Source organism: Pan troglodytes, chromosome 4, assembly GCF_028858775.2.
Source record: "Pan troglodytes isolate AG18354 chromosome 4, NHGRI_mPanTro3-v2.0_pri, whole genome shotgun sequence".
NCBI lineage: Eukaryota > Metazoa > Chordata > Mammalia > Primates > Hominidae > Pan > Pan troglodytes.
Window position 1 is genome coordinate 59,355,900 of NC_072402.2, and position 23,282 is coordinate 59,379,181.

The 23,282-nt window shown below is 36.5% G+C and overlaps 1 protein-coding gene and 1 long non-coding RNA gene across 11 annotated transcripts in view; one reads left to right on the forward strand and one right to left on the reverse strand.

Moving 5' to 3' along the window:
• Window positions 1–23,282, forward strand: part of DHX29 (DExH-box helicase 29) — a 51,192-nt gene that overhangs the window by 7,378 nt on the left and 20,532 nt on the right. For 3 of the 4 annotated variants that reach the window (XR_010156924.1, XM_001147019.5, XM_054684361.2), the window contains exons 2-13: window positions 1,405–1,478; window positions 2,672–2,785; window positions 3,713–3,842; window positions 4,539–4,684; window positions 5,918–6,046; window positions 9,713–9,839; window positions 10,632–10,790; window positions 14,207–14,372; window positions 14,652–14,775; window positions 16,256–16,864; window positions 18,555–18,698; window positions 22,781–22,957. Coding sequence is in view for 3 of the 4 variants with exons in the window: in XM_001147019.5 (XP_001147019.3) it covers window positions 1,405–1,478; window positions 2,672–2,785; window positions 3,713–3,842; window positions 4,539–4,684; window positions 5,918–6,046; window positions 9,713–9,839; window positions 10,632–10,790; window positions 14,207–14,372; window positions 14,652–14,775; window positions 16,256–16,864; window positions 18,555–18,698; window positions 22,781–22,957 (2,099 nt within the window). In the remaining variant the exon portion in view is untranslated. Of the gene's footprint in view, window positions 1–1,404; window positions 1,479–2,671; window positions 2,786–3,712; window positions 3,843–4,538; window positions 4,685–5,917; window positions 6,047–9,712; window positions 9,840–10,631; window positions 10,791–14,206; window positions 14,373–14,651; window positions 14,776–16,255; window positions 16,865–16,894; window positions 16,952–18,554; window positions 18,699–22,780; window positions 22,958–23,282 lie in introns of those variants that run through there. The other variant, XM_024356608.1, reaches the window with a different exon arrangement.
• The window catches only part of LOC107974739 (uncharacterized), a 61,426-nt gene continuing 42,904 nt past the window's right edge, over window positions 4,761–23,282 (reverse strand). For 4 of the 7 annotated variants that reach the window (XR_008547987.2, XR_002943911.3, XR_008547986.2 and 1 more), the window contains 5 exons: window positions 21,297–21,484; window positions 20,416–20,532; window positions 16,915–17,039; window positions 16,239–16,297; window positions 4,761–5,223 (listed from right to left, as the gene is read on the reverse strand). This is a non-coding gene — a long non-coding RNA (uncharacterized LOC107974739). The remainder of the gene's footprint in view (window positions 5,224–16,238; window positions 16,298–16,914; window positions 17,040–20,415; window positions 20,533–21,296; window positions 21,485–23,282) is intronic. The other 3 variants (XR_010156925.1, XR_008547985.2, XR_008547989.2) reach the window with 1 other exon arrangement.

A 23,282-nucleotide genomic window follows, 5' to 3' on the forward strand; every position in this document is an offset into this window, starting at 1 on the left:
ATTATTATTATTATTATTAGAGACAGGGTCTCACTCTGTTGCCCAGGCTGGAGTGCGGTGTTGCAGTCACAGCTCACTGTAGCTACTACTGCAGCCTTGAACTCCTGGGTTCAAGCAGTTTTCCTGCCTCAGCCTCTTGAGTACCTGGGACTTCAGACATGTGCTACCACAGCTGGATAATTTTTGTAGAGGCAAAGTCTCACTATATTGCCCAGACTGGTCTCAAACTCCTGGGCTCAAGAGATCCTCCTACCTCAGCCTCCCAAAGTGCTGGGATTACAGGCATGAGCCACTGCGCCTGGCCAGATTTATTATTTTTGGTGAATGAATGTTTTAAAATTTCCCTTTTAATTTATAATATACTAAGCATCAATAGACATAACCCACATAAACAAAAACTATTTGGATCCTTAGTAATTTTTAAGAGAGTAAGGGGTCATGAGACCAAAAGTTTGAAAATAATGTGTGTTGTTTCCTGGTTACTCATTGTTAAAGGACTGAGACTAGACAGCGTTTCTGTTCACTGGAACAGACTTGGCAACTGTAGTGGGTTGAGTGAGTAGTGTCCCCCCAAATATTCATGTCCACCTGGAACCTCAGAATGTGACCTTGTTTGGAAATAAGCTCTACAGATCTGTGGATCTTGAGATGAAATTATACTAGATTTAGGGTGATCCCTAAATCCAATAATGAATGTCAAGAGAAAGGAGAGGGACATTTGGACACGGGGAAAGGGAAGAAGGCCGTGTGAATGAGGAGGCAGAGACTGGTGTTATGCTGCCACCAGAAGCTGGAAGGGGGAAGGAACGATTCTTACCTAGAGCCTTCAGAGAGAGCATGGTCCTGCTCACACCATGATTTTGGAGTTCTAGCTTCCAGAATTGTGAGAGAATAAATTTCTGCTGTATTCAGCCATCAAGTTTGTGGTAATTTGTTATAGCAGCCCTAGGAAACTATAGCAACCCTGGACTTGAGTTCAAGGAGAAAAGATGATAGGAACTCCCACCTCCCTTTTCACTTAGCATACCACCTTCAAGAAAGAGTGCTTTCTCTTTAAAATTGTCCATCTACTCTGCCAACAATCATATCTTAGAAGAACTTGCCTCAGCTAAGTGCCAGGAGAAAAGCATCTGACTAAAAGATATGAGGATAAAGATAGATTTAACCTAAAAGATATGTAGGCATTTGCATTTTATGAGAAACTGGTTAACATGGAGTAATGCTAATTGGTAAAATGTTGAAAATTTAGAGAGGATATTGCTAGCTACTAGATTGAGTTATTTGGTGAAGTATTGGGGAAAAAAGCTGAAATCGAATATTTAATATTTAGCATTCTTTAGAGGAAAATTAAAATAATGTAATAGATATTAATCATTAAATTGCCTTGTCTATTTGTATTTACAGGTCCAAAAATTTATAGTTTTAATTCTACAAATGATTCTAGTGGTCCTGCAAATCTGGATAAATCTATTTTGAAAGTAAGTAACCAAGGTTTTGAGTCATTTCAAGAAATGTTTCCCCCTTTTTTCCCCCAAAAAAGATGTATCCTTAAATGTAAGAAAATGATGGGGTGTTTTAAATTTTTGTAAATAGTACTCTAAGAGCTAATCTCTACTAAAAATAAGTAAATCATACACATATGTTGAGAGACAGTAAGAAATGAAGGAAGGCCTGGTTAAGATCTAAACTTCTTAAGCATGGCATATACATTTTTTCAGGTCTGTCTTAGAATACCGTTTCACCCTCCTCTCTACTACTCTGATCTCTACTTAATATTTTAGTTCATGGGACATCTCATGAATATCTCATTTGTTCTTCTAAATCCGTGATTTTACAACTTCTAGCTTTTACCCATGTACTCTCTGCATAGAGTACCCTTATTTCCCCTTTTTATTTGTCACCTCTGTGACCTCTATGAAGTCCTTTATCAACCGCCAAGTTGATTTTCTTGGTGGTTCTACTATTACTTGATGTATCTTTTTTGATGAATTGCCATGCTGGGTTATAATTTGTCTCTTTATATATATTTTCTGGGCTAGACTGTGAATTTCTGAATTATATTTTTGTGCTTAGTTTATAGTAGGCATTTAGTTAAAAAGTAACAAAGGGAAGATATTTTTGTAAGTAGATGGTTGTGTACTCTTAGGTCAAAAATAACAAAAGAACAGAAAATAAAATGGCTAGTAGGAAAAAGTAGGAATCAAAGTCTAGAAGCCAAAAGAATTTGTGTAGCTTATTACTACATATTTAGTTTTCAGTTTTACTTGTTATAGCCGTTTTTAGTGTAGTGTTCATTGTTTTAGGTTGTGTGCTTGCACTGGTTTACATTAAACCCCTCCAAGAATTCTGATTCAGTATGTTTGGGATAGAACTTAGGAATCTTTGTGACAGCAACCCAAGGGTGGTCCAAGGACAATGTCTCGTGACATTGCCCTCAAGAGGCTTTTTCTTGCCATGTGTTATCTTGTTGCTTTTTTCATATCACATTTTTTCTTAAAGAAATGATAGGAATGTGGTCAAATGGGTGGTAGTCCAAAAAATGATAATTACTGTTTCTGATTTTAGCTGAAATTTTGGGCTTGGTTGGCAGGAATATAGAAAACTGTATGATTGGCTTTTAATTTTTTAATAATTTAGCTTCTAAATGATATGACCTTTTTGGCCTCAACAGGTGGTAATTAATAACAAACTAGAGCAAAGAATTATTGGAGTGATCAATGAGCATAAAAAGCAAAATAGTGACAAAGGAATGATTTCTGGAAGACTTACTGCCAAAAAATTGCAGGTATTTTGCAAACTTTTTTAAGTTCCTTAGTTTTAGTGAAGCATTTTTAGACAGCTCCTCATGTGAGATAAAAATGGCTTTACAACTTCCATTGAGATTTTATGTAGATCATTTCCATCTCTAAGAATAGAGAAAGAATTGTGCACACCTTAAATCAAGAAGGTACAAGTGCACACATTAAAATGGTGATATGAAAATTAAGGTATATCCCCAGAATTATATTATTGAGCACCTACTATGTTAGATTCTGTGCTGGGCACTTTGTTTACATTTTCTCTGACACAACAGTCCTATGAAGTAAATGTATTTGGCCCCATTTTTTCAAGTGAAAGAATTGAGGCTTGCAAAGATGCCATAAATTATACCCTAAGGTTACTAGTAAACAGGGTCTGGATTTGAACCCAGCTCTGCCTAACCATAATGATTATGCTTTAGAAAGTATGTTAAAATGCTTTATCTATAAAGATGTTCACTGAAGCACAGCTTGTAATAAAAAAAAATATGTCCTAAGTGTTCAGCCATAGAAAAATATAAAATTAAATTAGGATATGTCCACCCAGTGGAATATTATGTAACTATTCAAAGTGATGATGCAGAGTTTCTACTAACTTGGGAAGGTGCTTATGTTATAATGTTAAGTGAAATCTCTTTTTACAAAATTATGGAAAAATGACTGAAAAAAATGTACTACATTTAGTATCTTTGGATAGTGAGAATATGGATAATTTCTCCTGGTTCTCTTTTTTAAAGATTTCTGGTTTCCAAATTCTTAATTCAGTAAACACATTTCATTTTTAACTGGGAAAAAAAAGATAGTTTTGAAATATAATTTGTGTCAAAGTTTCTGGTTTAAAATGAATGGGATAATTAGTAACACAGGAAGGGAACTTTGACAAATGTGACTTTTTTAATATTTGCTTGTCATAGGATTTATACATGGCTTTACAAGCATTTTCATTTAAGACAAAGGACATTGAAGATGCCATGACCAATACACTCTTATATGGAGGTGACCTTCATTCTGCCTTGGATTGGCTCTGTTTAAACCTTTCAGATGGTAAACAATATCATTAAATTCTTTCAGTTTCTAAAACCTTTTGAAGTAGTTTTGGTATTTGTATCAACCTTTTGGCTCATACTCATATTTTTTCACTGTCATAATTATTTACTTTTAAAGTGTTCTTACCTTCTGTTCTTTTCAGGATATTTTCCTTAGAGATTGTGGCCTATGCAAGAAAATATTATGTTTTGTGTTCAGTTGTTGATTGTTATTTTGCTATGTCCTTAATACAAGGTTTGCCTCTCAGTAAGCTATGTCTCCTGGTTTTTCATTTAGAAATTAGGACTGTCCTTGAATATATAGTATTTTATTAAGCAGAGGATCATGATTGTAATCTTTGGCAAGAATCTGGAGTGCAAATGGCTTGTGGTGACTAAGGATACTACCACATGCTGTGACAGAAAGCCAAAGAGTGGGAAGGATTAAGATCTTATGACAATTTAGGAGCCTAACATTCAGGGTGAAATAATGGCCAAATACAAGAGGGCTAGCTATCATCTGATGAGTATGTTCACTTCTAGTTTGACAGATAAAACCAGGTTCATCTTAAGATTTCTATTCTTAGGAGATGAGGGAATAGAAGAAAATTAGGTGCTCTAAGTCTAGGCAAGGTTTACAAATGCTTAACAAATATTTGTGTGTTTTATGTATCATATGCCTGTTTATTTTCAACATAGTTTCTTTTATTTTAAGATGCACTTCCTGAAGGATTCAGTCAGGAATTTGAAGAGCAGCAACCTAAAAGTAGGCCTAAATTTCAGTCTCCTCAAATACAAGCCACTATTTCACCTCCATTGCAACCTAAAACAAAAACATATGAAGAGGACCCTAAGAGTAAGGTAATTTGAGAATTAAGCATTTAAAGTTGTATAAAATCAGAATGGAGCACATGTAACAGTTCAAAGAGTATAAATATTAGGTTTCTATAACATTTTTACTTCTTACAAATAACTAATTGGTTTGCTAGACTTTTCTATCATTGTTTGTTTTAGTTATATAACAAACCACCCCAAAATGTAGTGGCTTAAACCAACTATTATTTCTCATGATTCTGCAGTCTGTGCTGGGCTCAGCAAGGTGTTTCTTTGGTTCCAGGAAGTATCTTCCAAGGCTGGAACATCCAAAGTGGCTTCTTCACTCCCATGACTAAGCTGGAGACTAGCCAGGCATCCCTCTGTCTACATGTTTTTTCCACATGACTAGCTTGGGTTTCCTCACATATAGTGGTCTTAGGGTGGCTGGACTTCTTATTGCATCTGGCTTCCAAGAATATTTTAAGATGATAAGCCAAAATGTACAAACTCTTATCAAACTCCTGCTTTATTATTCTTGCTAATGTCCCATTGACTGAAGTAAGTCACATGACCAAGCCCAGAGTCTGTGGAAGAAAATTACAGATGAGTGTGAATAATGGGACTGTAATTCTTTAGGGCATTACACTTAAATACTCTGCATATTGTAAAACGTCTACGAAAAAATAATCCTCATAAAACCACTGTTTTTAAGGAATAACACTAGTTTTTTTGTTGTTGTTTTTTTGAGACAGAGTCTTGCTCTGTCGCCCAGGCTGGAGTGAGTGGCGCTGCACTCACTTGGCTCACTGCAAGCTCCGCCTCCTGGCTTCACACCATTCTCCTGCCTCAGCCTCCCGAGTAGCTGGGACTACAGGCACCCTCCACCACGCATGGCTAATTTTTTGGTATTTTTAGTAGAGATGGGGTTTCACCGTGTTAGCCAGGATGGTCTCTATCTCCTGACCTTGTGATCCGCCCGCTTCGGCCTCCCGAAGTGCTGGGATTACAAGCGTGAGCCACCGCACCCAGCCAACACTAGTTTTTAACAGTTCTCCTTTCATTCTTTTTTACCGCTTTATGTAAACATATTCTTTGGATTTCGCAATTGTAAATTTCTTAATGTTAAGGTCAATTTATTTGTCCTTCACTGAGCAATAAGGAATAACAGCTTATATGTCTGCTGCTTTTGAGTGTGAGGAAATTGTAAAAGCAGTGACAAGATAGTTTTGACACCTTTTTCTAACTTTGGTTTTTCAGATATTTGTTTTCTCTTTCTAGCCAAAAAAGGAAGAAAAAAATATGGAAGTAAATATGAAAGAGTGGATTTTACGATATGCTGAACAACAAAATAAAGAAGAAAAGAATGAGAATTCTAAAAGTTTAGAAGAGGAGGAAAAATTTGACCCTGTGAGTAGAAATTTGTATTAGGCTTCTAACTGGATGCTCCTAAGCAAGATATATTTCCTTTTCTGAGCCTTAGTTTGCTCATTTGTAAATTGAAAATGTACCTCCAAGGGGTTGATGTGAAGATTAAATAAAATAACACTTAGGCAAAAACTTAGCAGAAAGTTAACTGCTCAAAAGATGTTAATTAACATTTCTCATATTTAAAGAGATAATCATCAAATATTTTAAAATGATTTTTATGAGTAAGGAGTATGCTAAATTCTTTAGGTAATAAAAAAAGATAAGGCACGTTCCTTTACAGAAGTTCACGGTCTAGAGAGAAAAACATAGACATCATATATAAGATAGAAATATAAGGCAGAAAATATACTAAGTCAAAAAAGCAAGGTATGGGAAATACTGCAATACATATATCTGACAAAGGACTTCTATAAATAATTATATAAAGAACCTTTAAAAATAGACGCCTCACAAAAGTAGATTAAATTAGAGAAATGAAAATGAAAACTTAAATGAGATACACTATATATCCATCAGAATGGCTAAAACTAAAAGGATCAGTAATACTAAATGTTGGGAGGAATGTGGAACAACTGGAATACTCATATTGCTAATGGGAGTGTAAAGCTAATGGAAATGTAAAATGGTACAGCCACTTAGGAAAACTGGTCCTTTCTCATAAAAGTTAAACAAATACTTATCATGTGACCCAACAATTTTATTTCTAGGTATTAAGAAAAATTAAAACATTTGTTCACAAAGACTTGTACACAAATGTTCATAGCAGCTTTATTTATATTAGGCAAACACTGCAAACAGCCCATATGTCTGTCAACAAGCAAATGGTAGAAGTTGTAGAACAGCATGTGTAATCTGATGAATTCATTTGTGTAAAAGAATATATATAGCTACGTATTTGCTTTTTTACATAAGCAAAGAAAACATCTGGAAAGAGACACAAGAAGCTGTTACTGGTGATTAGGACCAGGGTGGTAGGGTGGGATGGAGAATTCTTTTTTATATTCTTCTGTATATCCAAGTTTTTTTAAACCATGTTCCTGTATTAAACTAATATAAGTAAAATATTTAGGGCAGTATAAGTCTACTTTGAGATTTGGAGAAAGAAGAGGTCTCTTCTGATTGGAGCATTAAGTCAAGACTTCAAAGAGATGGGACCTAAAGGATGCACAGAGTTCAGACAGGCAAAGAAAGATGGGAAGATGGTCCACATGTGTGAAATAGTGTGAACAAGGGTACAGCTGTGGAATTGTACAAGGAGTCTTTCAGTAGTAAAAAATGGATGAGCATATATAGAGATAAGATGTATAGATGAGTACTGGTAGATAGGAGTAAACAGGTGAGTTCACCTGAGACTGGAAGATTTTGATGTCCAGAAGGTGATTTTGACACTTTTCCTTGACAGTAAAGAGCCACTACAGATTTAGGGGCAGGTAACTGACAAGAATTTTTAGGTCAAGCTTAGTAGCATTTGAGGTGGTTTGGAATATTGAGTGATGTTTAGAGCAATTTGGAAAGGGTAGGGAGGCCATTATGGTAGCTATTGCACTTGCTCAGGTGTGAGATAATAAAGGTTCATATTGGTAATTGGAAAGGAAGAGAGACATTTGTAAAGCAAGAATCAGTAGAAATTGGTGATTTACGGAATATAAAGGCTAAGGAAGATTTCTTCAGAGAAGATATACAAATCACCAGTAAGTGTATGAAGAAATGCTCAACATTACTAATCATTAGGGAAATGCAAATCAAAACCACAATGGCATACCATTTCACACCCGTTAGGATGTCAGCTATCAAAAAAAACTGGAAATAATAAATGTTGACAGGGATGTAGAGAAATTGGAACCCTGTGTACTGTTGGTGGGAATGTAAAATGGTGCAGCCACTGTGGAAAACAGTTTGGTAGTTCCTCAAAAAATTAAAAATTGAATTACCATATGATCCAGTAATTTCATTTCTGGGTATATACTCAAAAGAATTGAAAGCAGAGTCTTGGAGGAGATATTTGTACACTGTGTTCATAGCAGCATTATTCACAATAGCTAAAACATGGAAGCAATCCAGTACCTACCAATAAGATGAATGAATAGGTAAAATGTGGCATGCACATCAAACTGAGTAGTATTCAGCCTTAAAAAAGAAGGAAGTTCTGGTACATGCTACAACATGGATGGACCTTGACCGACATTATGCTACGTGAAATATGCCAATCACAAAAAGACAGATACCATATGATTTCACTTATATGAGGTTCCTAAGTCAAATTCATAGAGACAAAGTAGAATGGTGGTTGCCAGGGGCTAGTGGGGGATGGGAGAATGGGTAGTTATGCTTAATGGGAATAGAGTTTCATGTTTGCCAGATAAAAAGGGTTCTGGAAATGGATGGTGGTGCTGGTTGTACAACATTATGAATGTATTTAATACCACTGAACTGTACACTTAAAAATGGTTAAGATGACAAATTTTATGGGGGAAAAATGTGCCAAAGATGGCAAGAGGTGCATAAGTGGAGGGATGGTGGTATCATTGCCAAGTACAGGAAAGATGGAAAGGATAAGTATTATTTGGGTGAATTTGAGGTGGTAGCTAACCCTCCTGTCTGTTACACTGTATTGATATTTGTCTTTACACAAAATGGTACCAAAATTCGGCTAGATATGCTTGCTTAATTGTCTCTTTTTCCTTCTTTTAACAGTTGTGTTTCCTTCTGCAGTCCATAGTTTTATGCTTCTAATCTGCTGTCACTTATTAACCTAAGGGGGAGAAAAACAGTAATTTGAGTTTAACTTTAAACTCTTCCTAGTTTTTGCTCAGGAGTCAAGTCATGTCCTTGAGGGTTATGACATCCGTTTTCCTCAAAAGCCATTTTTTTCCTGTCTTCCATAAGATAAGAGATATGTGAAATTAACTTTCAGATGAGTATTATTACTGCATGAATAATCCTTTAAATACACATACTTATGAAACAATTTTTTTTTTGAGACAGAGTCTTGCTTTGTCACCCAGGCTGGAGTGCAGTGGTACGATCTCAGCTCACTGCAGCCTCTGCCTCCCAGGTTCCAGTGATTCTCCTGCCTCAGCCTTCTGGGTAGCTGGGATTACAGGCGTCCACCCCCACACCCAGCTAATTTTTGTATTTTTGGTAGAGACGGGGTTTCACCATGTTGGCCAGGCTGGTCTTGAACTCCTGACCTCAGGTGATCCGCCCACCTTGGCCTCCCAAAGTGCTGGGATTATAGGCGTGAGCCACCACACCTGGCTGAAACAGTTTTTATAGAAATGAGCTCTACTTTTTATTCTGCAGTTTGCTTTGGTTTACTAACATGTCAAGGAAGTTTCTCCATGTGGGTCACCCTCTTTCTTTTGCTAACCTTATTTTATTTTCTAATGACTGAATAGTCTCTGTAGAGATGTGTCATATATGATTTCCAGTTTTTCTTTTACAGTCAGTGCCTCACCAAACATCTATGCACCTGCAAATCTGTGCATTTGTTTTATTTATCTATGAAAAATTCCTAAAAGTAGATTTGCCGGATCAAAGGATAAGGTAAAAATATCACAGATTTTGATACAGTTTATTGACCATAGATAAACTAATCTTGCTCTTCTTTTTTTTTCCCCCTCCTCATTGTTTTATTTGGAACAGAACGAAAGGTACTTACATCTTGCAGCAAAACTGCTGGATGCAAAAGAACAAGCAGCTACCTTTAAACTAGAAAAAAACAAGCAAGGCCAAAAAGAGGCTCAGGAAAAAATAAGGAAATTTCAAAGAGGTAAACACTTTCAAATACTTAGATGTATAAATGTAATTGTCTTCTATTTGTTGGCCTTCCTGGGATGGATGATGCTTCCTTTTAATATGTCTGCCCTTTTCTAACAGTTTATACATGGGATTAGCAAACTTTTAAAATAATAAGTAGTAAATACTGTGGACTTCATGGGCCATACAGCCTCTGTTACAGCTATTCAAATTTGCTGTTACAGCACAAAAGCAGCCATAGACCATACAAAAATGAATGGCTATGTTCTAATCAGACTTTATTTATGGATACTGTAAATTTCAAATAATTGTATCATGTCACCAAATGTTCTTATAACTACTTGAAAATGTAAATACCATTCTAGCTTGCAAGCCATACAGAAACAGCCAGTGGACTTGATTTGGCCTACAAGACATAGTTTGCCAACCTGTGATTTTTATACCATAAAATATCGTGGTCATTCAAGAGAGAAAGGTGAATACAATTCCATGAGTATTTATTTTAATGAAGATGTTTGTTTTTCCAGGCTTATTGCACCTATTAAATAATTTATTTTAAAATTTTTGTATATGTTGTGAAAATTAATAAATTGCCTCTGATTCCTGCACAGATTCCTAGCAGGAATTATTAAATAATTGGCTACAAGGAAAAAGAAGGAATGCAGTTTTTTTTAATCATTTTAAAAAATAAGGCATGAAAACCATGAAACTCCTGGTGTATAAATACCAAAAAAGTAAATAAATAAAAGATAAATAACAATTTTTTTAAAACCGTGAAACTAAACATTATATTTTTTCTTGGTAGAAATGGAAACTTTAGAAGACCATCCAGTATTTAACCCAGCCATAAAGATTTCACATCAACAAAATGAAAGGAAAAAGCCTCCTGTAGCCACAGAAGGAGAAGGTGCATTGAATTTTAATTTATTTGAAAAATCTGCAGCTGCTACTGAAGAAGAGAAAGGTAAAATTAAGGGAAGATGGTCAGGGTGTAATTTGTAAATAATAAAATGTCAAGAAATATATAATGGTAAAATTCGTTACTTTGCATTCTGGCAAAGTATGTAAGATGGCAGTGAAGTTACACTTTATAAGCTGTCTTGAAAAAGTATTAATAATTATGATTACATATGTACAGCATTTTGTAATTACAAATAAATATCTTGCCTCAGTCTCATCTCTCTCTGATTCATCTCCAGACTGCTGCCAGAGTTATCTTTCTATAACACAGATCTAAATGTGAGTTTCCTGCCACCTTTAATGGCTATGAGCCTACTGACATCAGTAACAAGTCCAAATCTTTTAGCATGGCATTCTGGATCTTTTGCATTCTGCCGCAATCTACCTTTCTACCTTATTTCATTGGCTTATTACTCCAGCCACCTTACTCTTGAAGACGTTGGCTGTTTTATGGTTTCATTACTTCGCTCATCTTGCTACCCCCTACTTGGCCAACCTGTTCCCAGCTCAAGGCTTAATGCAAACAGCTCCTCTTCCCTAAGCCCTCCCTAACTCCTTCCATACCACCAGACAAGTAATCATGTACTTCTTTGTGCTCCCAAGTTAATTATTTTTTTTAAAAATTTTTGAGTTAATTATTGATATAGCAAGTACAGTATTTATCAGATTGCATTTTGGTTTTGAGAAGAGCATTCACTATAGGATCAAATAATATTTTAGTGTTAATCATAATACTATAATTTGCATTATAGTTTTTAGAAGACCAGACTGAATGGTCTTCTAAAAACTATGGAAGTGTTTTAGTTAATTATTTTTTTAAAATAATAGTATATAGTAAATAGTATAGTATTATATACTATAGTTTAATAGTATACTATTTACTAATAGTAAATAGTATAACATATAGTATTTATCACATCGCATTATAGTTTTTAGAAGACCATCAAGCATAGTATTTGTCAGATAATATTTATAGTATTTGTCATAATACTATAATTTGCATTATAGCTTTTTTGTTGTTGTTTTTTGTTTTTGAGATGGAGTTTCACTCTTGTTGCCCAGGCTGGAGTGCAATGGCATTATCTCAGCTCACTGCAACCTCCATCTCCCCGGTTCAAGTGATCTCCTGCCTCAGCCTCCCAAGTAGCTGGGATTACAGGCATGCACCCCCTTGCCCAGCTAGTTTTTGTATTTTTAGTAGAGATGGGGTTTCGCCATGTTGACCAGGCTAGTCTTGAAGTCCTGACCTCAGGTGATCTGCCCACCTTGGCCTCCGAGGATTACAGGCGTGAGCCACTGTGCCCAGCCTTTTTCTTTCTTTCTTTCTTTCTTTTTTTTTTTTCTTTTTTTCCAGCTCAGGCTAGAGTGCAGTAGCACAATCTCGGTTCACTGCAACCTCCACCTCCTGGATTCAAGCAATTCTCCTGCCTCAGGCTCCCCAGTAGCTGGGATTACAGGCGTGTGCCACCACGCCTGGCTAATTTTTGTATTTTTAGTAGAGATGGGGTTTTGCCATGTTGGCCATGCTGGTCTCAAACTCCTGACTTCGGGTGATCTGCCCTCCTCGGCCTCCCAAAGTGCTGGGATTACAGGCATGAGCCACCGCGTCTGGCCACACATTATAGTTTTTAGAAGACAAGACTGGATGGTCTTCTAAAAACTGTAGAAGTTTTTTAGTTAATTTTTTTTTAAAAAAAATTCTGAGTTAATTATTGATATAGCAAGTATAGTATTTATCAGATTGCATTATAGTTAGTTTAGTCCCACGCTAAATTGTCAGTTTTTTAAATTATTCATTCTTTCAGTAGTATTTATTGTTTTTGTGGGGGATTTTTTTTTGAGACAGACCTTCACTCTGTCACCCAGGCTGGAGAACAGTGGCACGATCTTGGCTCACTGCAACCTCCGCCTCCCAGGTTCAAGCGATTCTCCTGCTTCAGTCTCCCAAGTAGCCGGGATTACAGGTGCATGCCTGCATGCCCGGCTAATTTTTGTATTTTTAGTAGAGACGGGGTTTCACCACGTTGGCCAGGCTGGTCTCGAACTCCTGACCTCAGGTGATCCACCCACCTCGGCTCCCAGAGTGTTGGGATTACCGGTGTGACCCACCATGCCTGGCCTCAGTAGTATTTATTGTGTGTTCAGTAATGAACAAAATAACCTAGTCTCTGCCTTTTCCAAGTGTACAGTAGAAAAAGTAAGCTTCAAATATATACAATACGTAATTACAAATTATGATGTGTACTATCAAAGGAAGTAGCTTCTAATAATATAGATAACAAAGGGGTCTAATTTGGATTGGGAAGACCTTGCTGTAATGACATTTACTCTGAGATTTGACAGATGTTTAGGTGTTAGCCTGGTGACAAGTTGGTGGAACAGTCCTTCCAAGAAGGAGAGGGTACATTGGAATATCTAAGGTAAAAAAGAAAGCAGCACTATTCAACAGAATTTTCAATGATGGAAATGTTCTATATCTGTACTATCCAGTGTCATAGCTGCTAGCCAAATATGAGTAAGAAGCATTTGAAATGTAACTAAGAAACTGAATAATTTACATTTAACCACATGTGGCTATGTCTGCTGTTCTGAGACAGGCATACTTAGAGCATTGAAGAATTGACTGATGGCCATTGTGGTTATAGCATAATAAGCAAGAGGGAAGAGTGGCAACAAATAGGCAAAGAATAGTAAGGAATTTGGACTTTATCTGTAACAGGAAGCTGTTGAGGGTAGTGCTGGTGCCGGTGGCAGACAGCTGATAAACCTAGAAATGACATCTGATTTCTATTTTCTTAATGGTTTAACTACAGAGTAGCCTTCCAAATGTTGCAATTTGTAGTATCCTAAGTTCATCACATGCAGTGTCATATTTTACAAGAATACATAAGTTCCTCAAGATAATTATTTTTAAAGATTGAGAATTTTCCCGGGTTCTATCCATTAAGAGGATTTCCTTATGTCACATAGAGAAAATCAAGCTTTTCTATTTGTCCTTTCTTCACCTGTTCTTTTTTTTTTTTTTTTTGAGACGGAGTGTCGCTCTGTCACCCAGGCTGTAGTGCAGTGGTGCAATCTTGGCTCACTGCAAGCTCTGCCACCCAGGTTCACGTCATTCTCCTGCCTCAGCCTCCCGAGTAGCTGGGACTACAGGCGCCCGCCACCACGCCAAATAATTTTTTTGTACTTTTAGTAGAGACGAGGTTTCACTGTGTTAGCCAGGATGGTCTCGATCTCCTGACTTCGTGATCTACCCGCCTCGGCCTCCCAAAGTGCTGGGATTACAGGCATGAGCCACTGCACCTGGCCTCAAGTATTATCTTCTAAAAGTGCTGTTCTCCAAAGCAAGAGAGGACTTTGATCACTGAAAAGAGAATGCTTGACCATTTTTAAAGAACCAATCTTTGTTTACCATTTTAGATAAAAAGAAAGAACCTCATGATGTAAGAAATTTTGACTATACTGCTCGAAGTTGGACTGGAAAATCTCCCAAACAATTTCTGATTGATTGGGTCAGGAAGAATCTTCCCAAGAGTCCAAATCCTTCCTTTGAAAAAGTTCCAGTAGGTAGATACTGGAAATGTAGGTATGTTTTTTGTTGTTGTTGTTTTTAATTAACTGAATGAACTTTAGAAAAATTTAAGGTGGAAATCTTTTTGTTCCCTGTGAGGTAAGCAGACATTTAGGAAGCTCTCAATTCTACATCTCAGGTTTATTGTCTGATAGATTATCATTATCTAATAATGCCTTCCATGGAAATATTTAAATAATTAACAAACTTGAGTTTAATGTTAATGGAATTCTGAGTTTTTTTTATCTGACTTTGTCAACTTTATTTTTTTAAAATGCGTTTGCTTCTTTGTAGGGTTAGGGTAATCAAGTCTGAAGATGATGTCCTGGTAGTATGCCCTACAATCTTAACAGAAGATGGCATGCAAGCTCAGCACCTGGGAGCTACTTTAGCCCTTTATCGTTTGGTTAAAGGGCAGGTAAGACTTTTTAGGCCTAACTATATCTGTATGTGGAAGGCAGTATTTAATTATGGTTCAATTTTCTCTTTATTGACTGTTTCTTCTGATTAATCCTTTCTCATTATTCCTAATTTGGCTTCCTTTCAACCCTAAACATAGTTTGATCTTTCTTTCCTCTTAGGCCAGAAGTCTGAAAGAGAGAGTATGATGATCCGACTTTTGGAGCTATGCTAATTTAGCTATGCTAAAAACAGTTGTTAGTGTGGTTGAATTAAGGAGAATTTTTGTTTTGAGACAGCATCTTGTTATGTTGCCCAGGCTGGAGTGTGGTGGCAGAGTCATAGCTCACTGAAGCCTCAAGTGATCCTCCTGCCTCAGCCTCCCGAATAGCTGGGACTACAGGCATGTGCCACCACATCCAGCTAATTTTTTTTTAAAAAGTTGTATAGAGACAGGGTCTCACTATATTTCCCAGGCTGAAAATTTTTTGTTTTCCTTTAATGTTATATTGTCTCGCTCAACTTAAAAAAATTATGTAGACATTGCTTCCATTTTTCAATTTTAGGTTATATTAACAATACACTTCCAGTTTCAGGAAAGATTAAAATAAAGTGCTACTGAAGGAAGCTCTTTAAGAGAACATAATGCTCTTTTTTAAAATTTTGGATTGTCAGTGTTTCCTTTTTACAGTAAATGTGTTTCTTTCTTCGTAGGAAATTAGAACCATTGAAAATTTTAGACACTGATTAAGTGGAACTCTGGACAGTAGTTCTTTTCCTATTTCTGCCAGTAAAAGTTCTTAATGTCTTTATTTCCCTTATTTTGCAAAATAAGGCACTATGAACTATTTGCTTGATAAAAATGGCTATCAATGTCAGAGAGAGAATTGTGGATTCTTTATAGCACAGAATTGAGATAACTTAGATTCTATCCAGTATAGTTCATTTAAAATACTTTGACCTGTAACATTATACAACTGCCAGAATCTCAAAAGAACTGCTTTGTGGTTCATTAACATTTTATATAGTGCCACTGCAGGAATAAGTAATAGACATTTGTTCAGTAGTTCAACATATTCCGAGAATAAGCACCTCACATATCTTAACCTCAGAATATGCCTATAAGGGAGGTACAATTACTAGCTCCATTTTAAAAATGCAGAAGCTGAGACACATAGAGATTAAGTGAATTGCCCAAGGTTACACAGCTAGTCAGTCAAGAAGCCTGAATATGATGTGCTGTTTTTGAATTTGCATCATACACATACATATATTAAAGTAATAATAATTTGAGTCAAATTATATTTTAAGATGAATATAGCTATCCTTTTAAGTGCTAATCAATTGAATTTGCATCATACACATACATATATTAAAGTAATAATAATTTGAGTCAAATTATATTTTAAGATGAATATAGCTATCCTTTTAAGTGCTAATCTATTGAATTTCCATATTAAATAGTTAGTGAAAATAACATACCTCTGTTTTTCCTTTAGTCAGTTCATCAGTTACTTCCTCCCACTTACCGAGATGTTTGGCTGGAGTGGAGTGATGCAGAAAAGAAAAGGGAAGAATTAAATAAAATGGAAACCAATAAACCACGTGATCTTTTTATTGCCAAACTTCTGAATAAACTGAAACAGCAGCAACAGCAGCAACAACAGCATTCTGAAAATAAGAGAGAAAACTCTGAAGATCCCGAGGAATCTTGGGAAAATTTAGTTTCGGATGAGGATTTTTCTGCACTGTCCTTGGAATCAGCAAATGTGGAAGATTTGGAACCTGTTAGAAACCTCTTTAGAAAGTTGCAAAGCACACCTAAGTATCAGAAACTTCTAAAGGAAAGACAACAGTTACCTGTATTTAAACATCGGGACTCAATTGTTGAAACTCTTAAAAGGCATCGGGTAGTGGTTGTGGCAGGTGAAACAGGGAGTGGTAAAAGTACTCAGGTACCACATTTTCTATTGGAAGATTTGCTTCTAAATGAGTGGGAAGCAAGTAAATGTAACATTGTCTGTACCCAACCCCGAAGAATCTCAGCAGTTAGTTTAGCCAACAGAGTATGTGATGAATTGGGCTGTGAAAATGGACCTGGAGGAAGGGTAAGCTGTCATTCAACTCCACCTCAGTGAATGATGGTGACATTACTCACCTTTGCTTTTGTGATCCAAATGGAATGTGTACCGTATGTGAGTTTTCACTGCTATTGGTTGATCAGTAGCACATTTCAGGCACTTTTCACATTTTCTTTGATAGATGTGATAGTATGCCACTGTCCTATGAGAAGGATTATCAGTAGAGTTCTGTCATTAAAATTCTCTTATAAAAGAAAAAATATATTAACTATAATAATTGAATATTCAAATATGTTACACACTAAATTGAACAGCCAAAGAATGTGGACAAACTCAAATTCTACTAAAATATATCTCAAGTTTTTGCAAACGTTTTCTGTGGAATATATTCCTGAATGATTTTCATTAATTCTTTTCAGTGAGCAGAAGGGAAAAACAGTATAAATTAAAATGTTAGTATTTTCCAACCCCATATTTTTAAAAAAAATGAGAAAAATACTTAAATATCTATTGTCATGCATTTTGCCATGCAAGTATATGCAAAACTGGCCAAACCTTAACCAGAGTGACGGCAAAGTATGGGAATTAGTTTAATTAATTAAACTAGTTAGAACCAAATATGACAAATTGCAAGTTCATGTAATTCTGATTATTTATACTTTGAATTGTTCTTTCTGGAGATGGCATATTATATTTTTATCTCTAAACTGGGTACCCCTTCATTAAAAGTTTTCTATTTAGCAAATTGTCTGGGTTTCTGTCATGGAATAGAGGAGGAAAAAAAAGGCACGGTTTCTGCTCTTAGAGAATGACAGACATATACACAAATAAGACAACGGAATGACTGAAGGAGTAAGAAAGAAAATGTGATGAGGAATGTTACATTAAAATTCCACTAGGCACCCCTAGTATGATACTAGCTGCTTTTTAATGGTGGCAAATTTTATGAGATCTTGATAGAAAAGTAGACCAAATTATAGAAGCTGCTTAAAATTCCATTCCTGAGTACCTCAATATTTTGCTCCATGATTATTTAGGAAGAAATTAATTCAACATTTATTAATGTTTTAATAATCATATTAATGGTATTTAAAGAAAGTGAACAGTTTTTTTCTCAACATCTTGAAAAGAACAAAAATTTTGGGGCTGGGTGTGGTGGCTCACGCCTATAATCCTAGCACTTTGGGAGGCTGAGGCGGGGGGATCACCTGAGGTCAGGAGTTCGAGGCCAGCCTGGCCAACATGGTGAAACCCCGTCTCTACTAAAAATACAAAAATTAGCTGGGTGTAGTGGCATGCCCTTGTAATCCCAGCTATGTGGGAGGCTGAGACAAGAGAATCGCTTGAACCCAAGAGGTGGAAGTTGCAGTGAGCTGAGATTGCACCACTGCACTCCAGCCTGGGCAACAAGAATGAAACTCCGTCTCAAAAAAAAAAAAAAAAAAAAGTTTTTCTGTTCAAATTTGCCAAAATATGAAATATATTTTATAGCTTTATATAGTTGAAGACCATGGGAAAATGCTTTTAATAATAAATTGCACTAAATAGATTTGCTAATATTTGTTAATAAACTAATAATTACTAATATAATAAATTGTACTAGATTACTTACAATGCTCCATTTAACAGCAAGATCAGCACCTCTGCTTCACTTTTTAAAGCTTGTTTCCCATATTACTCATGAGAATCTAATCAAGGCCTTATGTTCTCCCTTTAGAATTCCTTGTGTGGATATCAGATCCGGATGGAATCTCGAGCTTGTGAATCTACCAGGTTACTCTATTGTACAACAGGGGTTTTGCTAAGGAAACTTCAAGAAGATGGTCTTCTAAGTAATGTGTCTCATGTTATTGTAGATGAGGTGAGTGGATTCTATAGTTGTATTCAAAAATTTGAAATATTTTTGTATTAAAAAGATGTTACTCCTAATACTAGATAACATTTTCTTTATGCTTACTAAATTATTATATACCTTATATATAATAATTTCTTGTAACAAATGTATCTCCTGTTAGTTGGTTTAATAAATACTATATAATATTTGCTATATGCTTTTCTATTCAAGGGGATATATATTTGTGTGTGTGTATATATATAGCGTGTGTGTGTGTGTGTACATATATATATTGCTATTCAAAGGGTTATATATAGCGTGTGTGTGTGTGTATATACATATAGCATGTGTATGTGTGTGTATACATATATATACATGTATAAAAATCATCAGGCTGTAGAAACTGCACTATTTGGGGAGTCAGGTCTTTGTGGGGTCCTTCATACCAGCTGGCATCAGTGGGGTCCTTCAGACCAGCTTTGAGTCAGTAGTTTCACTGGCACATAGGACCTGAAGGAATTTCTCAAATGGAAAATGTAGCATTTCATAATGTTCAAGTTATCTATAGAGTAGTTAAGGGGAACGATAATCTAGGGTCTGTGTGATTCTAGGACAATAGGCAGTGAACTACTATGAAGAAGCAGGTCAGAGAACAAGCAGACCTAATGATGAATGCTGAATGTGCTGCAAGCTTGGTTTATGTTTGTTTTTCTTCCTTGATTAATTTTATAAAGTTTATAGGCATGGTTTCACTCTTATCACTAAGATATCAAAGAGAAAGAGGCTGAATGGCTGCTTTTTTATCTGGCCCATGGGCTCCTGCGGGAAGGGAGTAGGGGTAAGGTGTCACATTGTGGCTTTGTATGACCAAGACCTAGATTTAATCAGTATCATCAAGGGTCAACATGAGCCAAAATGCTAATTTTTTTTTCTTATTACCATTCTTAAATTAAGCTACAATATATTTATAGTGAGAAATTCTTACTGTTAGGTAAGTTGAAACATCTGTAGCAGTTAATAAGTTCTGTTGAACTCCAAATTATTACCAGAAAATTGCTTGGTAAATATAGATCAGGATGAACTCTAAAAACCAGACCAACTTCAGGAAGTTGTGTTCTTTCATGGTTTTGTATTAGCCATTTGTAGACACAGTTAACTGAATTGAGCTCCACTGTGATGCCATCAACCTCTTAGACACTACAGCAAGTAAAAAAAGCCTAGAAGTGAAATTCATCGTCATGTTAAGTATTTATTGTAAGAGATGTCAGGACAAAGTCCATGACATTATACAGGACCCTCTTTATGAAGACAGTCAGGATAATGCTCCTTCTGGCCTTACTATTAGGAATTGTGTGATTTTAGTTTGTAGTCAGTGTGTGAATTGAGTAGGTTTTCTTGATGGCTGCTAGTGTGCTTCCAGCCAAATTTTCTGCCCATCTATAACAAGTATACTTCATAGTATGCATTTTTATTTGCTCTATTTTATGTTCTATCCTTATTTTTTTCCTTTTAAAAAAAAATCTGGCCAGGAGCAGTGGCTTGCACCTATAATGCCAGCAATTTGGCAGGCTGAAGGGGGGAGGATCACTTGAGCCCAGGAGTTTGAGACCAGCCTGGACAATATAAGGGAGACCCCCTCTCTCCAAAAAAAAAAACAAAAACAGCAAAACAAAACAAAACAAAACAAAAAACCCCACACATTAGCTAGGTTTAATGGCTTTTCCCTGTAGTCCTATCTACTCACCTATAGTCCCATCTGCTTGCAAGGCTGAGGTGGAGGATTGCTTGAGCCTGGGAGGTCAAGGCTGCAGTGAGCTGTGGTAGCGCCACTGCGCTCCAGCCTGGTCAACAGAGCGAGAGCCTGTCTCAAAATAGCAAACAAAAAATCCTTATTTGTATAAATTCCTATCTATTTGATGAAATTTTCCAGATCTATGCCATCCATTAGATTTCCTTTCTGAGCATCAGACTTAAATATCTAGCTACCGTCTAGATACCGTCAGTCTCCAGAACTCCAAACTCAGCAGTTCCACTACTCAACATCTTTCCTCCCTGTTCATCTTTTATAACTTGCCCCTTCTCATCTCTTCTCAGTCTCTGAATGATCCCCAGTCACCTGGTCAAACCACCAAAGTAAAAATGTCTTTAAGATTTTTCCTTCTTTCTCCCACATCCCCTGAATCCAGTCATATAGTCCTTTTATTTTGCCTTTCTCAAGTACATTTACTTTTCTCCGTATTCACTGGCGTTACCCTTGGAGAGGCCACGATTATTTCTTTAACTACTACAAAAGTCTCTAATGAATTAAACTTCCTGCTTTATTTTGCTCTCCTCCACCACATTTTCCACATTGTAGCCAGGATTATCCTTTTTAAAATAAAACTCAGACCACATGATTCCTCTGCTTTAAAATGCATTAATCACTGCTCTTCCTGACTCATTGGGATAAAATCACAACTCCTTAACACAGCTGACAAGGCCTTACAGGGCAGTTTATTGAGTATCTTACCAGCTTTATTTCTGACCCATTCCCCATCCCATGCTCAAGTCATTGTTTTTGTTTCTCTGGTTTCTGAAAGTTAGTATGATCCTTCTTTCTACCATGAATTCATACACACTGTGTACCTTGACATGACGGCTTTTTTCTCCTTTTTTCATCCCGTTTCTTCCTCCTCTTTTTCTTTTCATACTCATTCCTCAGTCCTCAGCATCAGTGGCATTTGTCTTAGTAGCCTTCTTGACCATCTGGATTAGCTATGCTTCAAATATAATTTCAAACCATCCTATACAGTATCTTCTTACTGCACTGAAAACTCAAAGGAAGAGAACTCTCTTGGTTGCTTTTTAAACTCCAGCATCTAGCACAATGCTGAGTACTTATTGTTGGGCTTTGTTCTAAGGGCTTTGCATTATCTCATTTGATTGTCACAACTCTATGAAATTTGCATTATTTGTATTCTCCTTTTATAGAAGAAATAGACCCAGAATATTTAAATGACTTTTCCTAAGTCACACTGTAAGTGGCCAAGAATTGGACCCTAGCAATTGATTTCAGAGTCTGAACACTTAACCCCTACTGCCTCCCTTCCAAACAAATGAATGATAAAACCTGTTTTGTTATCTTGATACACTTTATCCTTTTGTGCTACCTTAAATCTGTTATAAAATAGAGTAGAAATAAGTCACAGTACAGAAAGTTGGAAGACAGACTCGTATAGTCCACAGATACTAAAGTTCTGACAGTATACCTCATCCGTGCTCTTCCCTAAGATGCATGTGTTGGAAGAGCATAAAACCCTTTTTTCTGACAGTGATAGAGATTCTGTCGGATTCCTGCTAGTTAATGCCTCTTTTTCTACCTAGTAGATAAACCATCTGTCTTGTAATGGTGACAGTATAGTTTTATATTAGTGGCAGAGGTTTAGGAGTCACTCTTGCTTCTAAGTGAAATTTGGGATATACCTTACATCTTTTTTTTTTTTTTTTGAGACAGAGTCTCACTCTGTCGCCCAGGCTGGAATGCAGTGGTGTGATCTTGGCTCACTGCAAACTCTGCCTCCTCGGTTCAAGTGATTCTCCTGCCTCAGCCTCCCGGGTAGCTGGGATTACAGGTGCACACCACCATACCCGGCTAATTTTTGTATTTTTAGTAGAGACAGGGTTTCATCATGTTGGCCAGGCTGGTCTCAAACTCCCGATGTCAGGTTATCCACCCGCGTCGGCCTCCTAAAGTGCTAGGATTACAAGTATGAGCTACTGGCAATAAGGAACTCCTTTTTCATGCACCCCTCAAACTTAGGGTTGCACCCAGCCTTATCAGCTACATCTGATCTGATTTGCAAACCGTCTCCTAGGGTAGAGTCATGCTGTCATGGCTAATCTAGTTCACTATATGATTTTCAGTGACTTCCAATTTTAGAGAATGACTTTATTTTCAGTTCTGAAGATCTGTCTTATTTAAAACATACAGCTTCTCCCTCCCCGCACATGCACTGACTGTACTTAGATATTGAATAACTTTTAGTAAATCTGGGTGTCTGATTGTTCAAGCCTCTTACTAGAATTTATACAATATATGATGAACTTTTTTATTCCCTTTTTAAAACTAGGTTCATGAAAGAAGTGTCCAGTCAGACTTCCTACTAATTATCTTGAAGGAAATTTTACAGAAACGTTCTGATCTACACTTGATTCTAATGAGTGCCACTGTGGACAGCGAAAAATTTTCTACATATTTCACACACTGCCCCATTCTCAGAATTTCAGGAAGAAGTTATCCTGTTGAGGTAAGTTTTCTTTATAATGTGTGTATAAGCAGAAACTGCATTCCCACCAGGTTCTTTCCCTAGAAGATGGGCACTTGTAGTCAGAGGCCAGAACTATTCCTAGGTACAGTGAGTCAACAGAGGAGCTGGACACAGCCTTAAGAATCAGATGACTGTTACTGCCTTGCCTGAGGCTGGATAGGAGAGAAAGGAGGGTATTGACTCAAGACAGCAGTGAGGGCTAAAGAACATAAACCTATTTTCACGTGAAAATCATTATATTCAGATTAAGAGTTGCTGCCCTTCCCTGGTCATCTAATGGCTAGGGGAAAAAAAAATAAAAAGA